The following is a 26,846-nucleotide window of genomic DNA, read 5'->3' on the forward strand; positions in this document are numbered from 1 at the left end:
TGTGTAGCGAATCTCATAGCAACACCGATATATTTCTTTTAACAGTGTTTAAATTCAACTATTATTTATAATTTAAAAATATAAAAAGTTAAAAAATAAACTTTTTGGTGAGAACCATTGTATAAAGATAAAATTAAAATACTTCTTATGTAAATAATTGTTGAATAAAGTGCTATTGTTTACAATGTTTAGAGTGAGCCTAAATTAGGTCAAACAGTAGGCAACAGCCGTCGGATAAACAGTGCGCTCGCCTAACAATAGTCTGGTTCCGTTTTTTTGTACGCATTGCATTACGTTTATGGTTTGGGTCGAGTTGGGCCAAACTACGGGCTTCGGCGGGATCTTCTGAACCCGACCCACACACATGCGACGTACGACCCCTGCATCAGAATGGCCAAGAATCGGAGGATTGGGATTGTTGGATTTGGACATTTAGGTAAATAAAAATGAAGCAACTTTATATCTAGTGAATCGAAGAGTCTCTTGTTCGTGATTTTTACCTATTAATTATGTATAACGTCACTTCGTAAATAACGCGTACGGACGAAGTTTTTCTCTTGCTGCCGAAGCTGTTCGTCCGCCGTCCGTACGACCCTCACGCGCTGATCGACCCATCCAGGCCCCAACCCCCAGTCCAGGCCGAGGAATCATCATGTGGAAAGTTAAGGCAATGCCGGAACTAGAACTGCCGGTAAGTCTGTAGAGTAGAGTGTGACAGAGTGGGTGTTTTTCTTTTTTATATTGCTAACAGTTATTTGTAAGGAAGCTGTAAATAAATTATACTACAGTTATTGAATTATAGTTTTTTATACAAAACAATCATCACATAGCAGCCATAACATAAGGTTTATCACGAATAGAAATATCAAGAGAGGGCGCTGTTGAACCCACACAAAGGTATAGGCGTTGTGTGTGCGAGTCGTACAAACTGCATAGTAACCGCCCCATATTCCTTCCCACAATGCAGTGCGTTTCTGAATCGCGATAAACCTTATGCCGTTATTGGGGATTGGTAGTCCAGGTTGGACTGACTGACGTCCTACCAGGGCTAGGGGATTGGGTGTAGTAAACAGTTTTTGGTGTTTAGTTAATAAAATAAGTTAGAATTAGATAGGTAACTAGCCCAGGTTTGACTCCTCCGTTGCAGTGGCACTGACTGCATCCTACCTTCCCTACCTACCAGGGATAGATAGGTAGCTTAGCTGGTATTTATGGCCTATTTTTATATTTGAACACCGAAATCATGTGTAAAATCAAATTCAAATGTTTTTGCTCTTCACTTTTTTCACCATGTCATGCATGATGTTGTGACTGGAGTCCCACTGACTAATATTTGCTTAGAGCGATTTTAAAATATCCAAAAGTCTAGATCACGTATACTTCTAGTTCTAGAAACTATAACTCAATAAGGCTCCCCCGTGAGCGCCTTGTAGTTTCTAGAAGTAACGTTTGTACGTGTGTACTAGCGTTTTATTTCTATGACATGAGAAGGTCATACGTTTATAAATGTACCCAAATAAAAGCCTTCAAAATTTATATTTTTTTGAAATGAAATCAAAAAAGATATTTGTTTGTTATAATAAATAATGTGTGTGTTTTTTGTTATACTATTATTATTATTGGTTAATTAAAACAATCAAACATTGCAGCCAAAGGCTGAATTGAGTTTATAATAAAGCGATTTATAAAAACAGATGTTAAAAAAAAACATATAAGAAATATAAATTGTTTTTTTACATTACAAAATAAATTGGCTTGTGCCAGTGATATCTTCAACAGAAAAAAACTTAACTTTTTTAATGAAAATAATCACCCACAAATCAACCAAAAACTGTACAAATGCATGGCTTTCTTAATTAAAATGTATAGAAAGAGATAGCTCTTTTACTAATATTATTACACTACATGTACATAAGCAAACAGTCACAACATAAATCTTCCGAATTTTGTCTTTTCCTGCAGAGTATGTCCAGAAGCCCTGCCCGACAATCCAGAGCGAGTTCATACAGGAGCTATTCCCATGAAGCTTTAACAGAAGCATTTTGTTGGGTGAGGAATACAAATGGGTCAATTTACCGTGCTGCAAAAATGTTTGGTATCCCCGAGGGAACACTACGGGATCGTGTCAAGGGGAAAATTGGCCCTGAAGTGACCAAATCAGGACCATCTCGTGTCTTCAGCCTTGAGGAGGAGACCGCTTTGGTGAACCATCTGAATAAAACTGCTCTACTTGGTTTTGTTTACAGCAGGGCTGAAGTTGTAGACATAGCTTCTGCATATGCTGTCAGTACCAACAAACGCGATACAGATCATCATCTTACCCGAAAATGGCTCCGTCTCTTGATGACGAGGTGGCCTGATCTGAATGTCAGGAAGCCACGTAGCCTTTATCTTTACAGAGCAAAGGCAACATCCGAAGAGGTAGTGAATGCATACTACACCGAGCTCGGTCAGATAATGACAAAGTACAAGTTAAAGGATGCCCCTGAATGTATCTTCTGCGTCGATGAAAAAGGTCTGACACAAAACCATTCCCCACGTGCCATCAGTGGTTCGTCTCCTTCATCCACCAAGTCCACCCCACTTGATGCGACAAGGGATGAAGAGATGACCGTGACGCTCATCGGTGCTGGGAATGCAGTGGGTCAGCAACTACCTCCATACTTTGTATTCTCAGGACAACAAATGAAACAAGAGTTCCTTAATGGCTGTTCTCCTGGTGCAGACGGAACTGTCAGTGACAGTGGCTGGTCCAGTGCTGAGATCTTCAAGACATACCTTTCAACACACTTCTTGAAGTATGCTTCTTCAAATAGATCAGCAGAAGAGCCAATACTTCTCCTCTATGATGGCTATCTGTCTCGGACTAACCTAGCACTAATGGACTGGGCACGAGAACAAAACATAGTGCTCTTTGTCATGCCTGCACAAACAAGTCGTGTCTGGCAGCCAATTGATGTAGAATGTTTCGGTCAGTTTGAGAGCGCTTATAATTCCCTCTGCCATCAACTAATGCAAGCTAACACAACAACATGGATTGACAGATCCCAAATTTGTGAGATTGCATGCAACGCTTATACCAAGGCCCTTTCTCCAGAGAGCTTAAGGAGCTCATTCAAGAAATGGGGGATTTACCCGTTGAGTAGCGCTTTGGTGAATGATACTAGGTATGTTTCAGACATGCCAGACGAGGCTGTCAACAAGTGTGCTTCTGTAAGAGGAGATGATTTGGCTGAGATAGTGGAGGTCAAAGAAAATGATTTGTCGGAGGAAGTGGAGCTTGGCCCACAAGCTGACCATTCATATGCCGACCTTCCTGATTCCAGACCTGCTCTTTTGAAGGAGAGAAAGTATCCATTGAGAAAAAGAAAAAAGGTACATGTCTTTATAATAATTATAATAGTGGGTTCTTATATAGCGCACATATCCGTCACTCAGTAGGAATGTTAAGCTGCACGTTCCGCGTGAATGTGAATGTCACAAAAATGTGTCATTGAAATCTCACGTTTTGAGCATACTTAAAGTTACCATTTTTCATGTCAGACGCATATCAGCGTGCTCCTAACGTATACAAAACTTACCCATAACTTATTCGACGTACGCCGGCGTATTCGCCAAACAATTTTATACATTGTCATACGCTGACTAAAACGTCAAGGTGTGACGGGGCCTTTAAGTTGCTTGCGTATTCTCATTTTGTCTCTTAATGAGACACCTAGTATGGAGCTTATAAATAAATTTTTAAAATGGTTCAAATTTTTCAGCTTAACAGAAATAATCAGTATACCAGTCGCAAAATCGACTTGTGCCGTGTTAGTTTGACAGATAAACATAATTTTGTTAATTGCTAAGCTACTCTTTGTGCTTAAAAGCAGCTCTATGAAATTGGGCCCAGTGGAGAGCCACTTTAAACAATGCCAGAGTTCGCTTAATTTGATGATGATTACTAGAGCAAACGTTTGCAAAACCCAACTCCCAAATTTTGTTTTTCATCTTGCAGAAGGTTATCCTAAGTCCTGGGGAACAACCCATGAAGAGTCCATGCACCAGGAGCTGTTCTCCAAAATCTTCAGTTGGTAGGGCTAAGAGAAAAGTCGGTGTCCCCAAATCCACACAGAAGGATCGTGTCAAGAGGAGAGTTGACCCTAATGTGACGAAACCAGAACCAGCTTCTGTGTGCACCATTTATGCTCCAGCTATAGACGTCAACGAGTGTGGTCCTGCAAGAGAGGATGATTCGACCGAACAAGTGAATCTTGAGCCACAAGTTGACCAATCATCTGCCGACCTGCCTGATTTGAAACCTGATCTTCTTAAGGATAGAGAGGACTCAATGAGTCAAACAAAAGAGGTACAAATTTCCCGTAGGATTTGAATCTTTGCATGGTGGGAGTATAATCAAGAGAAATGTCTTTTGATTAGTACTTGGTACTGGTTCTTAAAGGAACCAATGGTTGCCATTTGACAACTCAAATGGCTGTGGTTGACAATTGACAACTCACTGGCTGTGGCTCCTGTATGCGCCGTAGCACCTTGTAAACCCTTATAAGGTGCTACATAATTGGGTCTCAGAATTCATCTCTGCAATAACACCTATCTTTCTGAAAGTTTGTATATTACTCGGCGCCTTGAGTATCCTATTGGTGCGCTATATAAGACTTTGATATTATTATATTATTATTGTTGTTTCGATCAGTATGCTCAGACTGTCACTACGTAAAAGAGACGTGCTATCGCAAACCTTACCTGATTACATGCTCTGTATACTATTTCTGCTGCTGAGAAAATTCAGTGTACCCTCGCATTTTGAGGGACGATTTAGTATACATGTACAGTGAAGGTCTATTTTTCTAAGGATTATTTTGTGCCTGTGGGAAAATGACAATACATTTTGGAATTGTATAATTGTCCCAAATCAACAATAACAGATCTGCTTTTATATAATATAAAACCGTATAGAAAAAGATCATTTATTTCGTTAAAAACTAATATTGTTTGGAGCAAATATTCACAACTTTCAAACATTCTCTTTTCATGCAGAATACGTGCACAAGCCCTGTGGTACACTTCAGGAAGAGGCAAAGTTCATATAGGAGCTATTCTCCAACATCTTTAACAAAAGCTTTTTGTTGGGTCAAAACAAAAAATGGATCATGTCGTGGTGCTGCGAGGAGGTTTGGTATCCCTGAGGGAACACTACGGGATCGTGTCAAGGGGAGAATTGGCCCTGAAGTGACCAAGTCAGGAAAAACTCCTGTGTTCAGCCTTGAAGAAGAGAGCAACTTGGGGAACCACCTGAAGAAAATGGGTGTACTGGGTTTTGGATATAGCAGAGCAGACATTCTTGATGTGGCTACTACCTACGCTGTCGGTGTCAACAAACGAGAGATGGATCAGCCGCTTAGCGTCAGATGGCTCCATAGCTTCATGAAGAGGTGGCCTGAACTGAGTGTGAAGAAGCCACGAAGCCTTGATCTTTATAGAGCGAAGGCAACATCAGAAGAGGTAGTGAATGCATACTACACCGAGCTCGATCAGATAATGACAAAGTACAGGTTGAAGGATGCCCCTGATCGTATTTTTAGTGTAGATGAAAAAGGTCTGAAACAATACCAGTCCCCACCTGTCATCAAAGATACCCCCTCCACATCAAACCCACTTGCGGAGACAAGCGACATGATTGTGACTATTGTTGGAGCTTGGAATGCGCTTGGCCAGCAGCTACCACCATACTTTGTGTTTCCAGGACAATGTATTGAGCAAGAGCTTCTTAAGGGCTGCTCCCCTGGTGCAGATGGAACCATCAGTGACAGTGGCCGGTCAAGCACAGACATCTTCAAAACATACCTCTCAACACACTTCTTGAAGTATGTTACTACAATCCGATCGGAATACGAGCCACTACTCATTCTGTATGACGGCCATCTTTCTCAAATCAACCTGTCGCTAATAGACTGGGCACGAGAGCAAAACATAGTGCTCTTTGTCTTACCTTCACACACAAGTCGCATGTTGCGGCCACTGGATCTTGGGTGTTTCGGGACATTTGAGAGCGTTTATAATTCCCTCTGCCATCAACGAATGCGAGCCAACCCAACGACAGCGATTGACAGACACGCAATCTGTGAGATTGCATGCAATGCGTACACCAAGGCCCTTACTACAGACATCTTGAGGAGCTCGTTCCAGAAATGGGGGGTTTACCCGTTGAACAGTGCCGTGGTTGATAATACCATGTACGCTCCAGCCTTGAAGGCTGTCAAGAAATGTGTTCCTGAAACAGAAGATAATTTGACCGAGGAAGTGGATTTTGACCCAGAAGGTGGCCATTCATCTGCTGACCTTCCTGATTTGAGACCTGATCTTTTCAAGGAGAGTGGAGACTCAACTGGACAAGCAAAAAAGGTACATGTCATGTAAACATATATCATTTTATCAATACTCAAAATTAGTGTACCCTCCTATTTTCAGGGATGATTGAACATATTGAAGGTTATTTTTGTACTCGAGATATCCACACATTCACATGTGCTATTTTTCTTTACTTCGAGAAGATTTAATCATCGTAATAAATTGTGTAGTTATGTTGTCACCCCAAATTTCAAACAAGCAGCAAATGTTGAATGATGGAATTTATAAACCTCCCAATAGTTTCATTATTACTTTAGCTAAGGGTCTACTACAGAAACTACCTCACCTGCAATACGCATTCCCAGTGAGCATGCACTCATGAATGCATTTGCAGGTGAGGTACATGTAGTATACATTTTGATGAGCACGAATTAGGACCTGTTACAAATAGACTGTGCAAGTCTCGCGCAGATTTGAACTTCCGGGACCATTGTGGTCCCAACCTTATGGAGTTTTACGTTGGGGAGATTTTGTTTCGTCCAATACTTTAGTCTAATGTAGTTTATGACCATAAAAATGATATATGTTGTTAAAAATGTAATACTAATTAACAACATATATAAAGTAAAAATAAAGTCAACATAATAACGAAGAAAAACCGATATTTAAACTTGACCTCAGGTCAGGTTAGTTGTGAAAAATTAAGAATTTGTGCCCATCTCCGGTCAAGAAACTTACGCAGACGCTTGTTTTGGCCGCGCGGGGTGGAAAGCCTTTTCATTGGTCGCTTGGGCGTCGGCTTCCTCTTTGAAATGCGTCACGCGTTTATCTAACGCCCTTGCGACCATCGTGCGTCCGCGTATAAACCAGCTTTTAGTAGTTTCACATTCGGGCGTAGATTTACAAAAGGGGTTTCAAAACATTTAAAATCAAACAAACATCCTTGTCCCAGCTTGTGTCCATACGTAGACTTTAACCGATAATTGTGTATTTGTTTAAAAAGCTAACACTTATTTAAACAAGCTCTAATGTGTATTTTTGTTGTTCAGATTCGGCATTAAGAATAAATTAAAGCAAAGATTTGATTCACAAAAAAATAAAGTTCTTCAGTTGTCGTGTTTTCTCGCTCCGGTGCGCGCGAGACTTGCACAGTCTATAGCCCAAACTGCACTCCCTAAAGGTCCCCCATACAAACTCTAAACCCTTATCTCCACCGTGCTGGTTCAGCATTCACAAGTCTTTCTGCTACATGTACTTCGTGAAATTTATAGTTTTGCATCTGTCACAACACCATGTTTCCAAATATTTTCTTATCCCGCAGAGTATGTGCGTAAACCCTGTGACTGCGCAACAAACCAGAGCGAGGTCATACAAGAGCTATTCTCCCACCGCTTTATCAGAGGCATTTTGTTGGGTCAAGAATAAGAATGGTTCCACTCGTGATGCTGCAAGAAGGTTTAATGTCCCTGAATGCACACTACGGGATCGTGTCTCGGGGAAAGTTGACCCTGAAATGGCTAGGTCAGGATCGCCTCCTGTCTTCAGCCCCGAGGAGGAGAAGAAACTGGTGAACCATCTGAATGAAATGGCTCTACTAGGTTTTGAATATAGCAGAGTAGAAGTTAGAGACATAATCTCAGCATTTGCTGTCATACTCAACAGGCGAAAGAAAGGTCACACATTTGGCCTCAAATGGTACCGTACGTTCAAGAAGAGATGGCCTGAACTCATTGTGAAGAAGCCGTCACAGAGCCTGGATCGTCGTAGAGCAAACGCAACATCTGAAGAGGTAGTGAATGCATACTTTATTGAGCTGGATCAGATAATGACAAAGTACAAGTTGAAGGATGCCCCTGGACGCATATTCTTCCTTGATGACAAAGGTCTGACACAAAACCATTCTCCACATGTCATCGCTCGTGCGTCTTCCTCATCCACTGCATTTGATGCGACAAGGGACAAAGAGACTGTGACTCTTATCGGTGCTGGAAATGCACTGGGTCAGCAACTACCTCTGTACTTTGTATTCCAAGGACAGCGTATGAGACAAGAGCTACTTAATGGCTGCTCTCACGGTGCGGCTGGGACCGTCAGTGACAGTGGCCGGCCAGATGCTGAAATCTTCAAGAAATACCTTTCAAATCACTTCTTGAAATGTGTTAGGCCTAATGCAAAAAGATCGAGAGATGAGCCAATACTCCTCCTCTATGATGGCTATCTGTCTCGGACTAACCTAGCACTGATAGACTGGGCACGTGATAGAAACATAGTGCTCTTTGTCTTGCCTGCACACACAAGTCATGTCCTTCAGCCACTGGATCTTTCATGTTTTGGGCCATTTGAGAGCGTTTATAATTCCCTCTGCCATCAACAAATGCAAGACAACTCAACGACAATGATTGACAAATACTCAATCTGTGAGATTGCGTGCAATGCGTACACCAGTGCCCTGCCCCTGACTACAGACATATTGAGAAGCTCGTTCCATAAATGGGGGATTTACCCGCTGAACAGTGCTGTGGTTGACAGTACCATATATGCTCAAGCCCCGAAGATTGTAAAGAAGTGTGTTCCTGAAACAGAAGATGATTTGACCGAGGAAGTGAATTTTGACCCAGATGTTGACCATTCATCTGCGGACCTTCCTTCCAAGGAAGTGGAGCCCAGTGAAGATTATATTGCTGTGGAAGTGTTAGTCCGAGAAAACAATCTTGCTGGGGTAAGGGAGGTTGGAGAAAATTGTTTTGCTGAGGAATTGCAATTTGGAGCAAATGATTTTGCTGAACAAGTGGAGGTCGGAGAAAATGATTTAATTGAGCAAGTGACAGACGAGGACAACGTTTTAGCTGAGCCATTGGCTTTCATCCCTCAAGGTTTCCAATCACCTGCCGACCTTCCTTCTGAGCAAGTGGTAGTGGGAGAAAGCGAGTTATCTGAGCAAGTGGCGGTCGAAGACAACGTTTTAGCTGAGCCAGTGGCTTTCATCCCTCAAGGTTTCCAATCACCTGCCGACCTTTCTTCTGAGCAAGTGGTAGTGGGAGAAAGCGAGTTAACTGAGCAAGTGGCGGTCGGAGACAACGTTTTAGCTGAGCCAGTGGCATTCATTCCACAAGGTAACCGATCACCTGCCGACCTACTTGATTCAAGACCTGATCTTTCTAAGAAGAGAGGAGGCTCATTAGGACAAAGAAAGAAGGTACCTGTCATGTTTGGTTTCTTATCATGGTGGGATGAATTAGAATACAATGAACTTCTTATTGTCTATGTAGGTTTCAAGTCCATATAACGTATCTGATAATTTTGTGTTAAAAAGGGAACAATTTAGTTGTTTGTGTTTATGCTAGAGTAGAACGATTGATTTCATAGAAAAAGACAGTTACATGTAGTTATATATTTCAAAAACTAATAATTGCTGTTGAAGAAACAGACACAACATTTAACTTTCAAATCCTTTTCTATTCCACAGAAGACATCCATAAGTCCAGAGATACGATCCCGGAAGAACTCGTCATATAGGAGCTATTCTTCAGAAGCTTTAACAAAAGCTGTTAGTTGGGTGAAAAGTAAAAAAGTTTCAATTCGTGCTACTGCAAGGAGGTTTGGTGTCCCTGAGGGAACACTACGGGATCGTGTCAAGGGGAAAGTTGGCCCTGAAGTGACCAAGTCAGGACCACCTCCTCTGTTCAGCCTTGAGGAAGAGAGCAACTTGGTAAACCACCTGAAGAAAATGTGTGAACTGGGTTTCGGATATAGCACAGCAGAAGTTCTTGATTTGGCTACAACATACGCTGTCAATATCAACAAACGTGATGCAGGTCAGACATTAAGCTCCCACTGGTTCCACAGGTTCCAGTCCAGATGGCCTGAATTGAGTGTGGAGAAGTCAACAGGCCTGAGCGAAGATGCAAGAGACGATGTTTTGGCTGACCAAATGGAGGTTGGCCAACGAGGTGACCATTCACTTGCCAGTCTTCCTGATTCAAGACCTGATCTTTTCAAGGAGATAGAAGACTCCATAGGACAAAGAACGGGGGTATGTGTTCTTGGTAATCATATTTATAACTTCATAATTTTTTAACCAAGTTCTAAAAAATCTACTCTGCGGCAGTAGAATATATTATAGCAAGACAAGTTCTTGGAAGGAGATGTAAAGCCTGGTTCATACTTTGTGCAAATGCAAATGCAGTGCAAATTTCATGTGAATTTGACGTCACATCTCTGTTTTCTTAGCGATATTCGCAACAGAGTTGAGCACAACTCAACCCCCTGCGAAGTATTTGTGACGTCAACATTCTAATCGCATTCGCAGGAAGTACATGTATGAACCGGGCTTAAGTAGTGTTACTGCCAACGATTTAAATTCACCATTCTTTTGTTGTGTTTATCAGGCCTGTATGCTTTGTTTTTTGAAAGGGTGAGGGCAAGGCAATCACCTCCGTTGCTTCCGTGAAGTATCGGGCCTGGTTTGTTTCTTAGAACCATTTTGACCTAAAGTTATATGCTTATGTTTTTCTAACTGTCAATCTGTTTGTAGGTTGGGAAAAAGAAGAGAGGCCCAAGCTTTGTTGTGTCGGGAAATGCCAACAGGAAAAAGATCGCAAAATACAACGTCAGAGAGGAAACCTCAAAACCAACAGAGAAAAAACAGAAGAAAAGGAAAAAACAAATAAAAAAGGAAAGAAGATAACATTAGAGGCTTCACACAATACCTATTCAACCTGAACCTAAACCTGCCCAACTATTCTCTTGTTTCACTGAAACACAAAACCGCTTTAGCTAGAGCACCACTATTTGAAGATGATGCTAGTGCCATGACAGTGCTTAGTTCATATTGCAAATTTATGCGAGTTTATTTGTTGTGATTATAGTCGCATGAATTTCGGTTTCCTTTTGTGCAAGGAGAAAATGTACATGTTTACATTAAAAAGTAAATGTATGTATAGGGAAAAAAGGTGGCAAGATTGCAATGAAATTGTTAACATCAAAATTCATAAGAGCATTTTTGTACAGAAAATATTGCAGAGATATGTTAAACAAACATCAACTATATGCATTTTATATGAACATGTAAGTGCATTGAATACAATCACGAGGTGAAACCCGTCGCCGATTTCACAAAGCATTAAACTATTGCAAGACAAAATTAACGTAGCGATTTGTATTGTGTAATCACACCTTTCTAAGCAACTCATTTGATTTTCAGTTACAATCAATCTTGGCTCTTTGTGAATTCGGCCCCTGGACTTTTTTTTACTTCCCCATGGCGAAGGTGAATGAAGAGGAAAAGCAAGATCAGTGAAGACTTTGCAAAGTGGTTATATTCTGTGACAAAACCTAACAAGATGCATTCAGTATTTGTGTTTCGTAACTCCTACATGTACGAAGGATCCCTGTTACTTGACATTTTTCAACAAACAAACACAATTACAAAATGGACATGGAATCTCGAGTCAATCCCACACTCTGAGAAAAATTAATTTTTAAAAACCTAAATACGGTGTAAAACTTCATGTAGATACCAAGTCTTGTACAATGACTTGCTTAGTTACAAGTTGCCATTTACATTTGAATTCATCAGTTCATATTTCAAGTTTTTCTAGCAACCTCCAGAACCCCTTGTATCGTTGTCCCAGAGATATTCATTCAAAATTGTGTGTGGGTGTTCACCGTATCTTTACGTGACTGTACTCAAAAGCTTGCCCGAATAATATCATTAGTCTAAGGAATTCAAATGTAAGTGGTAATTTGTGATCAAGCACGTCATACCAGCCATTATTCAAATTTATATAACACCCAAGCAGATCCTTGCCATTTGATTGGAGGATTGTCCGTCACGTATTGGCAAATAAAAGTACTATTGCAGGCTACGTCACTCAGCATGCATTTTTCGTTCCATCCTAAAACTAGTATTGCACGCTGAGCAAAAAACATCACCGCGTGCGCATGTCTTTGGTAACGCAGCAGTGTTACTGCAAGGCACATTACTAGCATTCGGCTTCTGCGTGTCTCAAAATAGCTGTACAGAACGCACATTGTCAAACCCGCCAACCCAAAAGAAAGGGGTATAATTTCACAATTAGAAATTGTAGGCCTACGCTTTGTTTATTTTGAAAGTTGTATCCTCCAATCAAAATGACAAAGATCTACTTAATGGATGTTATATAAAACAAATAATGAATGTTTTTCTTTCGTGCAATAGTGCAAATATGTTCATTCTTGAAAGATGGAATGTTCCATTCAACTCCGCTCCGCCTCGTTGAATAGAACATTCCATCTTTCAACTCATGAACATATTCGCACCATTGTACTCGTAAACATTCATTAGTTGTATACTAACACACGAATGGCTTTTTGGCTGGAGAGTGAGTTAAAGCAACAAATTCAATAAAAATTTATTTGTGATTCATTTTACTCTGATATATAAAAGTTGAAGAATATTTGTCTTTACAATGAACAATTTCAGCTCTCCGAAAAAGTAAAGCCATTGATTATCTCATTTACTTTTTGGGTTGTTTTTGTATTCAAGTTTGACAGTTTAGTTTTTATTGGGTGCGTTCGATTAGCTTCCCTGGGTCTACCCCGCAGTGCTCACTCGGGTGAGCCCCTGACAAGAGCTAAACGAACGATCACTCACTGCTCTCGTAGTGACGTCATGCACCTGGGGCCAGCCCCCAAGTGACCCACTCCACAAGCAGGGCACCGGGGGCTGACCCGGGTGAGCCCCTGGAATGTTGTCAAAGCTATTCGAACGCACCGGGGGCAGACCGGGTCGACCCAGGGAAGCTAAACGAACACACCCATTGATTGTTAAACTATGAAATCATTTCAGGTTTTCTGAATAACATGTAAAAGTTTTCCTGGGCCCAATGTCAAAGAGCTGCTAAGCACAAAAATTTGCTCAGCATGAAATTTCTTCCTTGATAAAAACAGGATTACCAACCATATTTTAATTTGTTACTGGTATTCAGCTGTTTGCTCATCCTGAAAATCACGTGCAAATTTGCTTGGTAGTCCTATTTTTATCAAGGAAGAAATTTCATGACAAGCAAATGTTTCTGCTTAGAAGCTCTATGAAATTTGGGCCCTGGTCAATTTTTCAGAAATTGCTTTAAAAGAATATCAATGCACACAATTCACGCATTTATCAAATTATAGTTTTTCTCTTAGATATTCTTGCCTTCAGTTTTATTTTGGTGCTCACATGATTTTGTTCTTGTACATGTTCGTTTATATCTAGATTGTATTTTATTTATAGGCTTTCAAGACTGCATTTTCCTCAGATGAAAGAATGAGGAAACATTGAATAAATTTAAGTACTTTTAGATGGAATATTTTATTCAGGTTTTGATGTTTTGAAATAAAACAAAATTCTGTTATATATACAAGCATTTGTAAATGTATTAATATTTTGATGTTTTATGAAATCTCAAAGCACAAGTTCACCTGAGAGTCGTAGGCAAGGTAACATTTGTAACAATTCTACTAGTTTTAGTTTATTATTTGAAATGTACAGCATTAATACAATAAGACCCATTGTTTTTGCAAAGTATAAAAATGCCTACAGAGCTACATGTAGGTGGAGTCACAAAGGTCAAAGTTATTCCTTTGGAGATTATCAGGGCCCAATTTCATATCTCTGCTTACCGTAAGCACAGAATCGGCGCTTATGAAAGCAGGAAATTCTGTGCTTACGGCAAGCATATTTCACGGGTTAGCGGCATCTGCGCGTGCATACTCAACGATACTAGGCATTCTACGCTAGCGCAGAAATTTGGCACTTGCACGTAAGCGGGGAATCGTGATTGTAAGCGCGGAATTCAGCGGTTAGCAGAGCCATGAAATTGGTCCCTGCTGAAAACACTTGTTCCGTGTATGGCTGCATACGACATTATGCTCCCTAAAAATCCTAAAAAATTGATAACATCTTTTCAATTTGGGGTGCTTTTGTTAGCCCGTGATAGATCTGTGTTGTGAACCCTTAAGGCGGAGTTACATATATAGATGGTCGCCGATGGTCAGGCGATGGGAAATCTTGACGTGCGATCACAAAAAGAGACAGATGATAGGCCTCAGCGATGACTATAAACTGTGCCGCGCGTCAAAACTTCCATCTGGAAATAGACCGACTATAAACCGGCCTCAACCACCTCCTCCACTCAAAGTCTTGCATCCCCCTTTGAACTCTCATCCCCTCCCCTAAAGGAATGGTTTGATACATCAAAAGCTGTTTCTTGTACATGTACATGTAGCTATTTTGTACAACAAGTTAATAATACTTTCATATTTTTGTTTATAACAGGACAGTTTTTGTTCAAGTCGATACAAGAAAGTGAAGACTTCGACATTGCCTTCGTTTGGAACAGAACGGCATCAGCTTTGAAGGAATCGGTTCCACAGCAATTCATCCTGGAAAATCTTGCAGGATTTGCAGAAAGGTAATGAATATACCGTACATGTATCAGTAGCAAGCAGTTTATCTGAAGTCACTCACTAATGGACCCTTCCCATGAAATATGTAAATTGCACATAGCGCGTGCGCACTAACGTTTTGGTTGGCAAAATGGGGGAACATCGCGCTGTTTTGAACACGGCTAATGGGTGCATGACGCAGACGCGATTGCGCGTCTGCTTAGTGCACAACTCTATGGCGTTTGCCAACCAACAGGGTCTGTACGCATGCGCGAATGTGATTAGCATATTTCATGGGAAGGGTCTATTATAATTATGTGCAATCACTTTCAAATCCCCTTGGAAGTACGTTCACCTTAAAATGTTGAAAGGCTTGGAGAAACATGTTGACAAAATAAGCACATTGGAACACTTTATAATATGTTGGGCCCATTTTCATAAAGCTGTAAAGCAGAACATGCTGATGAGCAAATTTCTTTGATAAGCAAATAAGGAGTATGTACCCAATATAATTTTGGCTGGTGACTACAGTAGTTTCTGTTAAGCAAAATTGGTCTGTGCTAAGCAATTTTTGTGCTTACAGACTGGAAAAGGACCTTAAAACCGACATGATGATGATACGCTTTATAAAATTGGGCCCCGGGCGGCAGTAGATGAGTGAATGTCATTATGCAAGGAAAGATATTATGTCAACAACTTTTCTAGTATGAAACAAGTTTGAACAAATTTGTACACAATTTGTTGAAATTCAGAGGATGAGTGTAGCGTTGTCTTCTAAACAAGGCTTGTGTTGTCTATTTGTTTGATTACACTCTTTAGTACCTGGTACCTCTGTTTTACTTTCCATATTTTTGCCCTTGGGAAAACGAAGAGTATTTTTGAATTTGTGTGATTGTCTTTAAGCATTGTCATTTCTGCTTGCTTGTGTTTTACTCATTGAAAGATGCCCACCTTACTGAAACATATAGACAATTGCACACGGGCCTCACTTGACCCATGGCACCCTGTGCCAATAATTTTATTAACATTTTCTTCATATACCCCGGATCAGAGGTAAAATAATGTGCCCCTTCAAGAGGGAAGCTGTAGACCTGCTATACCAAAGCCTGTAAAACATAGCTTTACATGTGTTCGACCATTTGGTGGTTGGCTGTTTTACACCATTCCAGCCGTCGATTTCACAAAGAGTTAGGACTCGTCTTATCTCGAGTTAGGACGAGTAACTCGTCCTAACTTAGGATTGATCTTAAGGTCTGCATACTACAGTGCAGGGTTGGGACTCGTCCTAATTAGTCATAAGATTAATCCTAAGTTGGGAAGAGTTATGTGAAATCGACGACAGTTTCTTGTTCAAATATCATGCCTGATGTTCCTTTTACAGAAAGCCAGATCTCATTGTTGAAGTTGCTCATCCATTGATATCCAGCCAATATGGAGAGGCATTTCTAGCAGTAGCTGATTACATGGTAGGTTCTTATTAAATTGTTAACATAACCCTCGGTGCCCCTTGAGGTTTTTTACGTTCCCTCATAGAGGTCCTTTATTAAAGACACAGGGGTCTATTTCACAAAGAGTAAGGACTTCGGACTATAGTCCTAAGAGATATCAAAAACGTACAGCAAGTCCTAAGTTAGGACTAGTAGATCTTCCTAACTCGTGATAAGACTAACTCTTTGTGAAATCCACCCCAGGACACTATTGGTAATGATCAAAGACCAGTCTTCTCACTTGGTGTATCTCAACATATACATAAAATAATAAACAATGTTTTCTCACAATGTTTTATACTATCAACCTCTCCCCACTACTCGTTACCAAGTAAGGTTTTATGCCTATAATTATTTTGAGTAATTACCAATAGTGTCCACTGCCTTTAAGGATAACTGCCCTAATCGCCTTTTACAAGAGAAACACATCAGGCCTGGTGATGGCCACATGTTTCAATCATAATTATAGCAGAGTCTTTTCCAATGCATTAAGCCTTCAAGAAATATCACATGTCACAAATAAATAGTTTTAAAACACACCGAAATTAAAATGTTCATCAAAACAGAGAATAAACCAAGGATGACTTGGAAAGGAAAGGGGGGTGGAAAAGGAGAGAAGGAAGGGTGGGGTGGGGGTGGGGAGACGATACATGGGAACGAGGGAGAGACCATAGGTGACATGGATTGGGTTGTATGAAGCAAGTAATGATCAAACAGGTGGACATTTAATAGCTGGAAATTAACCATATTTGTTCATAAATCATATAGCTTCTTAAGTGAACCTTTTATATTTCCTTGAAAATTGTTACATTGAGAATGGTATGCTTAATAAAATATTAATATATGTTTGGTTTGCGGTAACACCATGTGTGTATCTACTTGCCAGGTAGAGTTTGTTCTTAGAGAACTGTCGTGCTTTATTCTACTACCGCGGAGTAGATGTTCAGGGGTTTGTTGGGAGACTTCTCAGAAAAGAACTGTTCTACTTTTTTAACTATTACCCCGGCAGTAAGTACAGAAAATAGGCTGGGTCTACTAAAATATTGTATTTGTTTTTAATTCCATCAACTCAGGTGGGGTCACCCACAGCATTGGCTGACCAGGAAGTAGAAGATAAGCTCAAGGAAGCTGCAAAGCATCATGGGTTATACATTCCAAGTGGTGCATTCTGGGGAGCTAATGACATTCAGAAAATGGCGGACAGGGGAACATTGCAGGTAAGTGCAACCCTGAACTACAGTGCTGTCATCCGACTGCATTACGTTCCGATCTTATTTCATTCATTCATTCATTCATTTTTGATTCATTTTTATTTTAAAAAACAACTGGCAGCATGAAGCTGAATAATGTGGCATAACAAGGTTAAAATATTGATAAAAATCAATTAAGCCTATTCACTAGGCCTCTCATTCATCACTGTAACAACTTATCTTTCTGAAAGTTTGTATATACTCAGCGCCTTGAGTACCTTGTTTGGTAGATACGTGCGCTATATAAGACTTTGATATTATTATTATTATTCAAAATAGTGGTTGATGTTGTAAACAAAAGTGCGGGTTCGGTGGTTAGACTGCAGGACTTGCAACCACAAGGTTGACGGTTTGAATCCCTCAGGCTAACTGCTGATTTCGCAATGACTAGAATAAGTATCGTCGTCTAGTTATTAAATCACAATTTCTTGATTTGTGCAATTTCTAATCCTAAAAGTGAAATAATCCTAGATTGGCTGTTGCAAGCTTGGTGTTTATCCCCTAGTGTGAGTTTGCCGAGTTCCCTTGATTGGAAGATCATCTAAACAAACATAAACAAACGAAGGTCTAAACAAATTATGACCACTGAAAATGATAACTTAGTTTTTATCAGTTTTAATAGAATTGTTGCCCAAATGTGACAATTCAAAAACCATACACTTACGTACAGTAGTGCATTGGAAATTTAAATAATTCTACTTACCATGTCACGGTTAATCTCTGTGATATTAACATTATGCTAATATACTGCATGGTTTTGTTTTCCTTAGGGTTTAACAGTTACAATGAAGAAGCATCCCAGCAGCTTTAAGTTGGGCAGTCCATTAAAAGAGAAAAACGATAACGCACTGGATGTCGGTGAGACAGTACTATATGAAGGTAAGCAGAACATGAACCAACATATCAAATTGAGTTTGATTGATTATAGCTCCCTCAACTAATTGGTGGATTTTTCCTTAGTCTGAACAAAATTCAACACCATAAAATGGTAACTCGGATTCAAACAGGTGGACTCTGATTTGGTGGTTTGCAACAACCCTGCCGGTCTTACCGCAGTTTAAAGGCACTGTACACGTTTGGTAATTGTCAAAGACCAGTGTTCTCACTTGGTGTATCCCATCATGACCATAAAATAACAAGCCTGTGAAAATTTGGGCTTAATTGGTCATCGAAGTTGCGAGAAAATGGTGAAAGAAATGCTTTCGGATAGGAATAAAAGACTTCTAGCTAGAAGTATTTTATTGTTTTAGTTAGAAATTACCTCTTTTTCAAAAACTGCAATACTTCAGAGGGAGTCGTTTCCCACAATGTTTTATACTATCAACAGCTCTTCAATGCTCGTTACCAAGTCAGTTTTTAAGTTAATATTTGTTTTGAGTAATTACCAAACGTGTACCTTCCCTTTAAGACTCACCAATACTCCCCCCCCCCTTATTTCCCTTTTATATAGAAGTCTTCCACAGCAATGTACATGTTTAGGGGCCATTTATTTGCTAGTTCCTTGTGACACCCATTGTGACCAGTCTTTTTAAAATATTGTTATGCAAGTCGCCAGACACACAAGACCTGAAGGCCACTTCAAGGTGTGAGCTACAATCAACTATTTTTTCCAGGGGCCGTTTGTCACTTTCTCCTGGGGCTGAAACAGGGTTAACCCCTTTACAGTCCATACAGATGTAGGCTTGAGTATCCATCAGTTTTGCAGCCTGGCTGGTAGAGCAGGAAGCACTTCCCAACTTTACGAAGCAATCATGGTTAAGTGTCTTGCTTAAGAACACTAGTGTCATGACCGTGACTCAAACCCACACTCAGATGATCAGAAACACCAGAGCTTGAATCTGGTGCTCTTAACACACCACCAATCTGAGTGCATAAACTCTCAAGATATTTCTAACGTCTTTATAAATTACTTTCTATTTTTTCCTCATCAGGTCCTGTACGTGGTTTGTGTCCCTTGGCTCCAAACAATGTCAACACTATGGCAGCAGCAGCTATTGCAGCACACAATCTTGGCTTTGATAAAGTAAAAGGAAAACTAGTCGCTGACAAAAGGTAAAATATCCCCTCCCCTCACCACTGCCTCCCCTCCCCTCCCAAGTCAGCACTAGACAAGTCAGCACTAACAAACAGTTGTATTCAACTCATGGCTTGAGAAAAGAAAATAAGCTGTTGCAAACAACTTACCAACCAAATAAACCGATGGTATAAATGCAAAAAATAGTTAATGGCCTGACGTTTCGACTCTAGCAGAGTCTTTCTCAAAGGCTAAATGAACAGGTATGGCTTATCAGTTTAATAGTTTATCTCACAACTTCGACGACCAATTGAGCTCAAGTTTTCACAGGTTTGTTATTTTATGCATATGTTGCGATACACCAAGTGAGAAGACTGGTCTTTGACAATTACCAATAGTGTCCACTGTCTAAACAAGCACTCTCTCCTGCTTATTAGAAATAAGAATGAGGGAAGTTGATCAGTTCTGAGAGGAGTTCGTCTATTTTAATAAAGGTACTCATTTTGCAAGGTGTTCACGGAATACTTGACAAAACAAAAGAATGACCTTTGTATACTCTTTGCTACTTACACAATTGTTTAGATTCAGTCAAGCATTAACATTCCATGGACAGCTACAAACACAAGAGCTTTCAGTAAAACAGGCATAACTTCTCTTAGAAATAATCAGTTTGTTGCATTCTTTTTTTTTTTTTTTTAGATAAGCATGAAAGAATGCTTGTTTAAAGCCATTGGACACTTTCGGTAAACAGTATTGTCCAAAGGCCTACACTTCGTGTATCACAACTTATATATAAAATAACAAACCTGTGAAAATTTAGGCTCAATCGATCATCGGAGTCGGGAGAAAATAACAGGAAACCCTCCCTTGTTTCCGCACGTTTCGCCGTGTCATGACATGTGTTTTAAATAAATCCGTAATTCTCGATAACGATAATTGATAATTGTTTTAATGTTTTCTCAAAAAGTAAAGCATTTCATGGAATAATATTTCTAGAGAAGTCTTTCACCATTACCTTCTGTAAACCCTGTAAGTTAATTTGTAAATCTGTGAACTTTTTTTTTTCTGTTCCGAAAGTGTACCGGTATAATGGCTTTAATATGTGCTTCACTTGAGTTTAGAGTGTCAGTTGTTGTTTTGTTTTTAAATCATAAATCTTGGTCAACTTCTTTTTGCAAGAATTCGAGCGAATGCATTGTTTTAACTTTTTCATCTCACCCCTTGTTCTAAACCCAAGTCTAACAGATTGGCACATTGTTGAGGTGGATGTGACAGGGCCCGGTAGTGTTGAGGCAGGAAATGCATTCACAGTCTCCACAGTTAGGAGAAACCCGGCGCAGATTGGCAAAGTCACTGGGAGTGCAACCTATGTTTCATTTTTAAGCAGTATGCAAAGTAAGTACTAAGTTAAAGGAACACGTTGCCTTGGATTGGTCGAGTTGGTCTTTGAAAAGCGTTCTGTTAACCGTTTGTTATAAAATGCATATGGGTAGAAAGATGTTGTAATTTTAAGTAGAATACAATGATCTACACAAACATGCCTCGAAATTGCGTGGTTTTCTTTTTACCTTGTCGACTAACACGGTCGGCCATTTATGGGAGTCAAATTTGTTACTCCCATAAATGGCCGACCATGTTAGTTCGCGACGTAAAAGGAAAACCGTGCAATTTTGAGTGATACTTGTGTGGATCATTACATTCTACTTTTAAAACATCTTTCTAACCATATGCATTTCATAACAAACGGTTTCAAACCTTTTTTATAGACCAACTCGACCGATCCAAGGCAACGTGTTCCTTTAACTTTTCTCTAACCCACTCGTTTTTATTGCGGTAGATGATGTAAATAAGACATCACATGTTTATGAAAGAACCATAGAGCCTTGACTTCATACTGGCGCAAATAATAATATAATATAATATCGAAGTCTTATACAGCGCACGTATCTACCAAACAAGGTACTCAAGGCGCTGAGTATATATAAACTTTCAGAAAGATAGGTTATTGCAGTGATGAATTCTGAGACCCAATTATTTAGCACCTTATAAGGGTTTACAAGGTGCTACGGCGCATACAGCAGCCACAGCCAGGAACACCGGGGCGAACCCCTTCTCTTTTCGATAAGTGCACAGGGTTCTTTTACATGCCTTATACAACACCTGGGACCAGCGGCTGTACGTCCCATCCGAAGCAATGGTCAAGTGTCTTGCTTAAGAACACAAGCGTCACGGCTGGGGATTCGAACCCACACTCTGCTGATCAGAAACACCAGAGTTTGAATTCGGTGCTCTTAACCGCTCGGCCACAACACTTCCAAAGTGTACACTGCTAATGGAAAGCAAATATACAAATCTTGAAAGTGTCTGGATGCATTTGGTAAACACTCTGGAAATTAGTGGCAATAAAAGCTTACTCGGTTAGAAGTACAGCAGCTTTTGATAGTAAAAAGGATTTTGAGAATCATTTCATTTTGAAATAATGTGGTTATGGAAAAATACATCAGTTTTTATATCCCGAAGTTGGAAATTGAGAAGCGATACTTACTGACAGTAACGTCTCTCTGCTTGTTTATTCCAATGACGGATTACTCTTCCTATGCGGATATAATAGCTCTAGATATTCGAAAAAAATGTGACGGCCTTTTGAAACAAATGACTGCTTATGCTGGTAAACACCAAATAAGTCTAAAACATTGTGAGAAACGGCTCCCTCTGAAGAAACGTAGTTTTGAGAATGAAGTAATTTCTCACTAAAATATTTAAAGAGTTTTGGGATTGAACAAAGAATTGACTAGAGTGGGATTCGAACCAACGACCTTCGGATTAACGTGCGGGCGCTCTACCAACTGTGAGCTATCTAGCCCTATATATTGGTGGTGTCCCTATTTTGTCAATATCTTTGTTCGGGGGTGCAGTCAGAAGCCATACAACCGTTAACTGCCGTGTAGCCAGGGATCACACCCAAATTACGATACAACCTCAAAAATCATTAAAATATTTAAATTGAAAATATTTGAATTGTAAATATTATACATCCTGAATCTGTCAAAAAATAAAATCTCTGAGTTTTTCATATTTCCAAAAAGCATCAATGATATAAAAATAGAATCAACAAACAGTCTTAAACTTTGTTTTCTTGATTTTTATGCAATCTTTCTATAGGGGCACACGACAGAGGTCCAGGAGTCCACTTGTGTTGATGATGACCCAGCAATTTTGTATGACTGAAACATCTTGATGACAACTGTCTCCTGAAATCTAAGCCTCACTTTTGGACTTCAATAAAATGTAGTAAATGTTACTTTTTTTTAGTTGCTCAAGAACAGACACACAAACAAATGCAATATAAGCGTTAGAGGTCACCATCCCTACACTTTCTTAGGTGATGAACTTAAAGGCACTGCACACTATTGGTAATTGCTCAAAATAATTGTAAGCTTAAAAACTTAATTGGTAACGAGCAATGGAGAGCTGTTCTCCACCCAATCTCCATCATATCTGGTTGAACTTGTTCATTCCCACAACTCCAATACTGATGATGCATACAGGCAACGACTCCGCTCATCAGCTGATCAGACCCGGCTTTCCGTTCCTAGAACTAGACCGAAAGCTGGGGATAGCTCATTCTCCATAGCTGCCCCTCGCCTATGGAATGAGCTCCCCGCGGGTCTGAGAGAGGCGATCTCGTTGCCTGTATTCAAAAGCCTTCTCAAGACATTTCTGTTTCCCCACCCATCCTAGTTTGTTTGTTTTTCTTTTGTTGTCGGTCTCGTGTAAAGCGCTCTGTTCTCCGTAGAGCGCTATATAAATGCTTCATATTATTATTATTATTATTATTATAGTATAAAACATTGTGAGAAGCGGCTCCCTCTGAAGTAATGTAGTTTTTTAAAAAGGAGTAATTTGAATTGAATTCCAGACCTCATCTGATGTCTCGGATTCAAGCATCTGAAAGCACACAACTTGTGCGACAAGGGTGTTTTTCTTCCGTTATTCTCTCACAACTTTGACGTCCAACTGAGTTCAAATTTTCACAGATCTGTGAAAATTTAACAGACCTGTCTTTTATTTTATGCATATGTTGAGAAGAGAGAAGACTGGTCTTTGACAGTAACCAATGGTGTCCAGTGCCTTTAAAGCCATTGGACACTTTCGGTAAACAGTATTGTCCAAGGCCCACACTTCGTGTATCACAACTTATATATAAAATAACAAACCTGTGATAATTTAGGCTCAATCGGTCATACGAGTCGGGAGAAAATGACAGGAAAACCCACCCTTGGTTTCCGCATGTTTCGCCGTGTCATGACATGTGTTTAAAATAAATCTGTAATTCTCTCTATCGAGAATTGATATTGTTTTAATGTTTTCTCAAAAAGTAAAGCATTTCATGGAATAATATTTCAAGAGAAGTCTTTCACCATTACCTTCTGTAAACCCTTTAAATTATTTGTAAATCTGTGAACTTTATTTTTTTTTCTGTACCGAAAGTGTATAATGGCTTTAAACCGAGACATGAATTAATGAGTCACCTATCCTAAACCCATAATTTCCTCAATCTCCTAGGGGGGAGGTATACCATTCGTAATGACTCCAGAAATTAATGACCATGATTAGTCTCTTTGGTAGGAAGCGCTACAGCTGATCATAAAGAATTTCTTTTTTTAGAAATGATTTCCTTCATTGCCTTTTTGGAGAGAGGGATTAAAAACATTTCAATTTGAGAAATGTTTTAGCACGAATGTTTCTCTGATTGTGTATTCCAATCACGGATGGTTTCGAAATCAAGCATCTGAAAGCACACAACTTGAGTAACAAGGTTGTTTTTTCTTCCATTATTCAATTGAGTTCAAATTTTCACAGGTTTGTTATTTTATGCATATGTTGGGAAACACAAGTGAGAAGACTGTTTTTTGACAGTTACCAAATGTGTGAAGTGTCTTTAAACCTTGCTGTGTGTATGGTAAATCTAAAGAACTGATTTGAACTTCTGACACTTGCTGTTGCCTACCGGAATTTTCTTTAAATAATAATAATAATAAGAAGAAGAAGCATTTATATAGTGCCATCTATCTAGAAAACTAATGCGAGGTGTTGGAAAGGAAAAGAAACCAAAAACAAACAAGTTTATACAAAGAACAGGAACAACAGAGTGCCTTATTAAAGTGACTTAGGAAACAAATAGGTATTCAGTTGCAATTTAAATGTGTCTAAGGATGAAGCTGTGCGAATGCCTTGGCCTAGTGGTAGAGTATTCCAGAGGGCTGGTGCTGCAGATGAAAAAGCCCTGGGGCGGATTGCAATAAAACGATCTAAGTCAGCGGTCTAAGACCAGTCAGTTATAGCCGGCTATCTGCCTTAGACGGTCTTAGCTTAGTCAGTCATTAAGCCTGTTGCAATAAGCCGGTCTTAGATAAGTCGCTGAAAAGTAATGAAATACGAACAAGTGTCCCATAATACTTTAGCACTCTGCAGGCACTGGTGGTACGGCATTGTTGTTATTGCTTTGGTTTAAATCATCGGATATCAAATCTGAGAGTTGTATCATTTTTACTCTTGGGAACATATATTTATGATATAATTTATCGTCATCATATGCCTCTAATGGGTGTAATCTATCTCTAAATATCATCTCGTCGTTGAGCCCTTTGCATCAAATCGTCTACAACTAACAAAAGCAGCGCCATCTTTAAAAACCAAAACAAAGACCGATTAAAGCCAGCTCTGAGCAGGCTTAAGATTTAAGACTGGCTATAATTATAGACCGCGCTATTGCAATCGGTCTATAATTAAAGACTGTCTAAGCACGTCTCAAGTTAGCCGGCTATAGCGCATAGACCGGTTTAAGACCGTTTGGTGCAATCCGCCCCTGATATCAATTGAGGTGTTGTACCTGGTTGTATACAGCTTTTGAGCATATGAGTGAAACTAAGAGCAGGATAGTCCTGAAATGTTTCAATGAGAATCATTGTAATAATATAGTGGATGAAAAACATTTTCACAAATTTGGATTGGAGGTTGCAGGTTAAAGTCACACTCTACTTTTCTTTGTTCAACCCAAAACTATTTATAAATTTGCCAAAGATGCACTGTAGCTAAAGATAATGATGCTTGTTTATCTGTCACAATTTAAATATAGTGTACTTTAACAGTTCCGTGTACTTCTAAATACCAGCCTAAATACTAAGCATAACTTCAGCATATTTTTTTACATGACTTCTTAAACTGTATTTTCAAAAGTATTTCATGAGGCTCTTTAACTTATGTTCACAAACTCTGTTATCTAAAATATTTAGTAAAGAACTCTTGCTTTCTTTAAGCCTACCATTTTATATTGTTTCACCTTTGAAAAAGTGTTAGAATAAAAACAAGAAATGAATGATGTAATACAACTTTAACGATGACAAAAACGATGGAAATAAGTTTTATTTTTGTTAAGCTGTAAAATAACGTTCAAAATTTGTAATGTCTTTGTCGGCAATGACCTGTCGGCTAAGTGGGGACACTCTGCTCATAATGGGATTTTTGTACACAAAAAAGAGCTGCCAAAGAGGCAAAACAGAAAGTGAAAAGGGTCGACGTCACCCACAGAATAATGCTACATTTGAACAAGTTTGACGCCATTGGACAGCCCATCTCAAGGGCTATCTTCTTGTTTCAAATTTGTCGCTGGTGATAATTTTGTGGGCGGGGCCAGCGGCCAGTAGGCCTACTGCATATGCCACCAGCAAATTGCCCTTACAATGTCACACAGCTGATGCCGCCAAATAAATCAATTCTGCGCTATATATACTTGACAATAACTCTGGAACTTTTAATTAGCATGCAGAGAGTCGCATGTTGGACCTGACACTTGCCGACATATCCCTGCCCGTGGAGGTATAATTTTTCCTCCATGCACTGCCCTCCCCTGCATCCAAATATTAAAGTTTCATGGAACAAGTTTTGGCACCACCATTAACTGCAGTCCCGATGGTTCTCGAAAAGCTGCGAAATTAAAACGATTTTAAACTTGGCCACTATTGTCTATTTCTCCTGTCTATATAAATAAGTTTGTCATTGTGGCAGGAGATAATGTTCACCGGAGATTAAAAAGATTTTTAGGGCATACGAATTATGATAATTAGCTTGGCGTATGAAGTTTTGCCTATTTTTTAGTGTGGTCATAACATAGAGTTATAACTCTAAGGGTTCATAAAGATTTCGAGTGGATGTCCCGTTAAAGTGGAAGGGCGCCCTCTACACTGTACAACGCCAACTTTGTTGCTAAAGCAGATTCGACTGGGTAAAGTCTATTAATTAAAAAAAGTATGGCGACCTACTTGTGCGACGGAA

The 26,846-nt window shown here is 39.6% G+C and overlaps 2 protein-coding genes across 2 annotated transcripts; both read left to right on the plus strand.

Annotated features, from left to right (window-relative positions):
- Nucleotides 1-348: 348 nt before the first annotated feature.
- Nucleotides 349-25,909, plus strand: LOC139938364 (aspartate dehydrogenase domain-containing protein-like). The gene is made up of 8 exons (XM_071933827.1): nt 349-436; nt 14,651-14,786; nt 16,142-16,226; nt 17,321-17,464; nt 18,268-18,376; nt 19,429-19,549; nt 20,749-20,906; nt 22,674-25,909. The coding sequence occupies exons 1-8, from the start codon at nt 391-393 to the stop codon at nt 22,709-22,711; spliced, it is 837 nt and encodes a 278-aa protein (XP_071789928.1). The 5' UTR covers nt 349-390; the 3' UTR covers nt 22,712-25,909.
- LOC139938363 (uncharacterized) lies at nt 456-13,785 on the plus strand. Its single transcript, XM_071933826.1, has 7 exons — nt 456-691; nt 1,963-3,375; nt 4,001-4,351; nt 5,041-6,405; nt 7,673-9,547; nt 9,818-10,384; nt 10,886-13,785. Exons 1-7 carry the CDS (start codon nt 653-655, stop codon nt 11,036-11,038), a joined length of 5,763 nt encoding a protein of 1,920 aa, XP_071789927.1. The 5' UTR covers nt 456-652; the 3' UTR covers nt 11,039-13,785.
- Nucleotides 25,910-26,846: the final 937 nt, after the last annotated feature.

The sequence above is a fragment of the Asterias amurensis genome, chromosome 6 (genome assembly GCF_032118995.1).
Source record: "Asterias amurensis chromosome 6, ASM3211899v1".
NCBI lineage: Eukaryota > Metazoa > Echinodermata > Asteroidea > Forcipulatida > Asteriidae > Asterias > Asterias amurensis.

Excerpts from the sequence above, each read along its gene's own strand:
- LOC139938364 (XM_071933827.1), top strand. The coding sequence starts at position 391 with ATGGCCAAGAATCGGAGGATTGGGATTGTTGGATTTGGACATTTAG. Across the intron at positions 437-14,650 it reads TGTTGGATTTGGACATTTAG|GACAGTTTTTGTTCAAGTCG; the intron begins GTAAATAAAAAT and ends TGTTTATAACAG. Across the intron at positions 19,550-20,748 it reads AAACTAGTCGCTGACAAAAG|TCTAACAGATTGGCACATTG; the intron begins GTAAAATATCCC and ends TCTAAACCCAAG.
- LOC139938363 (XM_071933826.1), top strand. The coding sequence starts at position 653 with ATGTGGAAAGTTAAGGCAATGCCGGAACTAGAACTGCCG. Across the intron at positions 6,406-7,672 it reads CAACTGGACAAGCAAAAAAG|AGTATGTGCGTAAACCCTGT; the intron begins GTACATGTCATG and ends CTTATCCCGCAG. Across the intron at positions 10,385-10,885 it reads CCATAGGACAAAGAACGGGG|GTTGGGAAAAAGAAGAGAGG; the intron begins GTATGTGTTCTT and ends ATCTGTTTGTAG.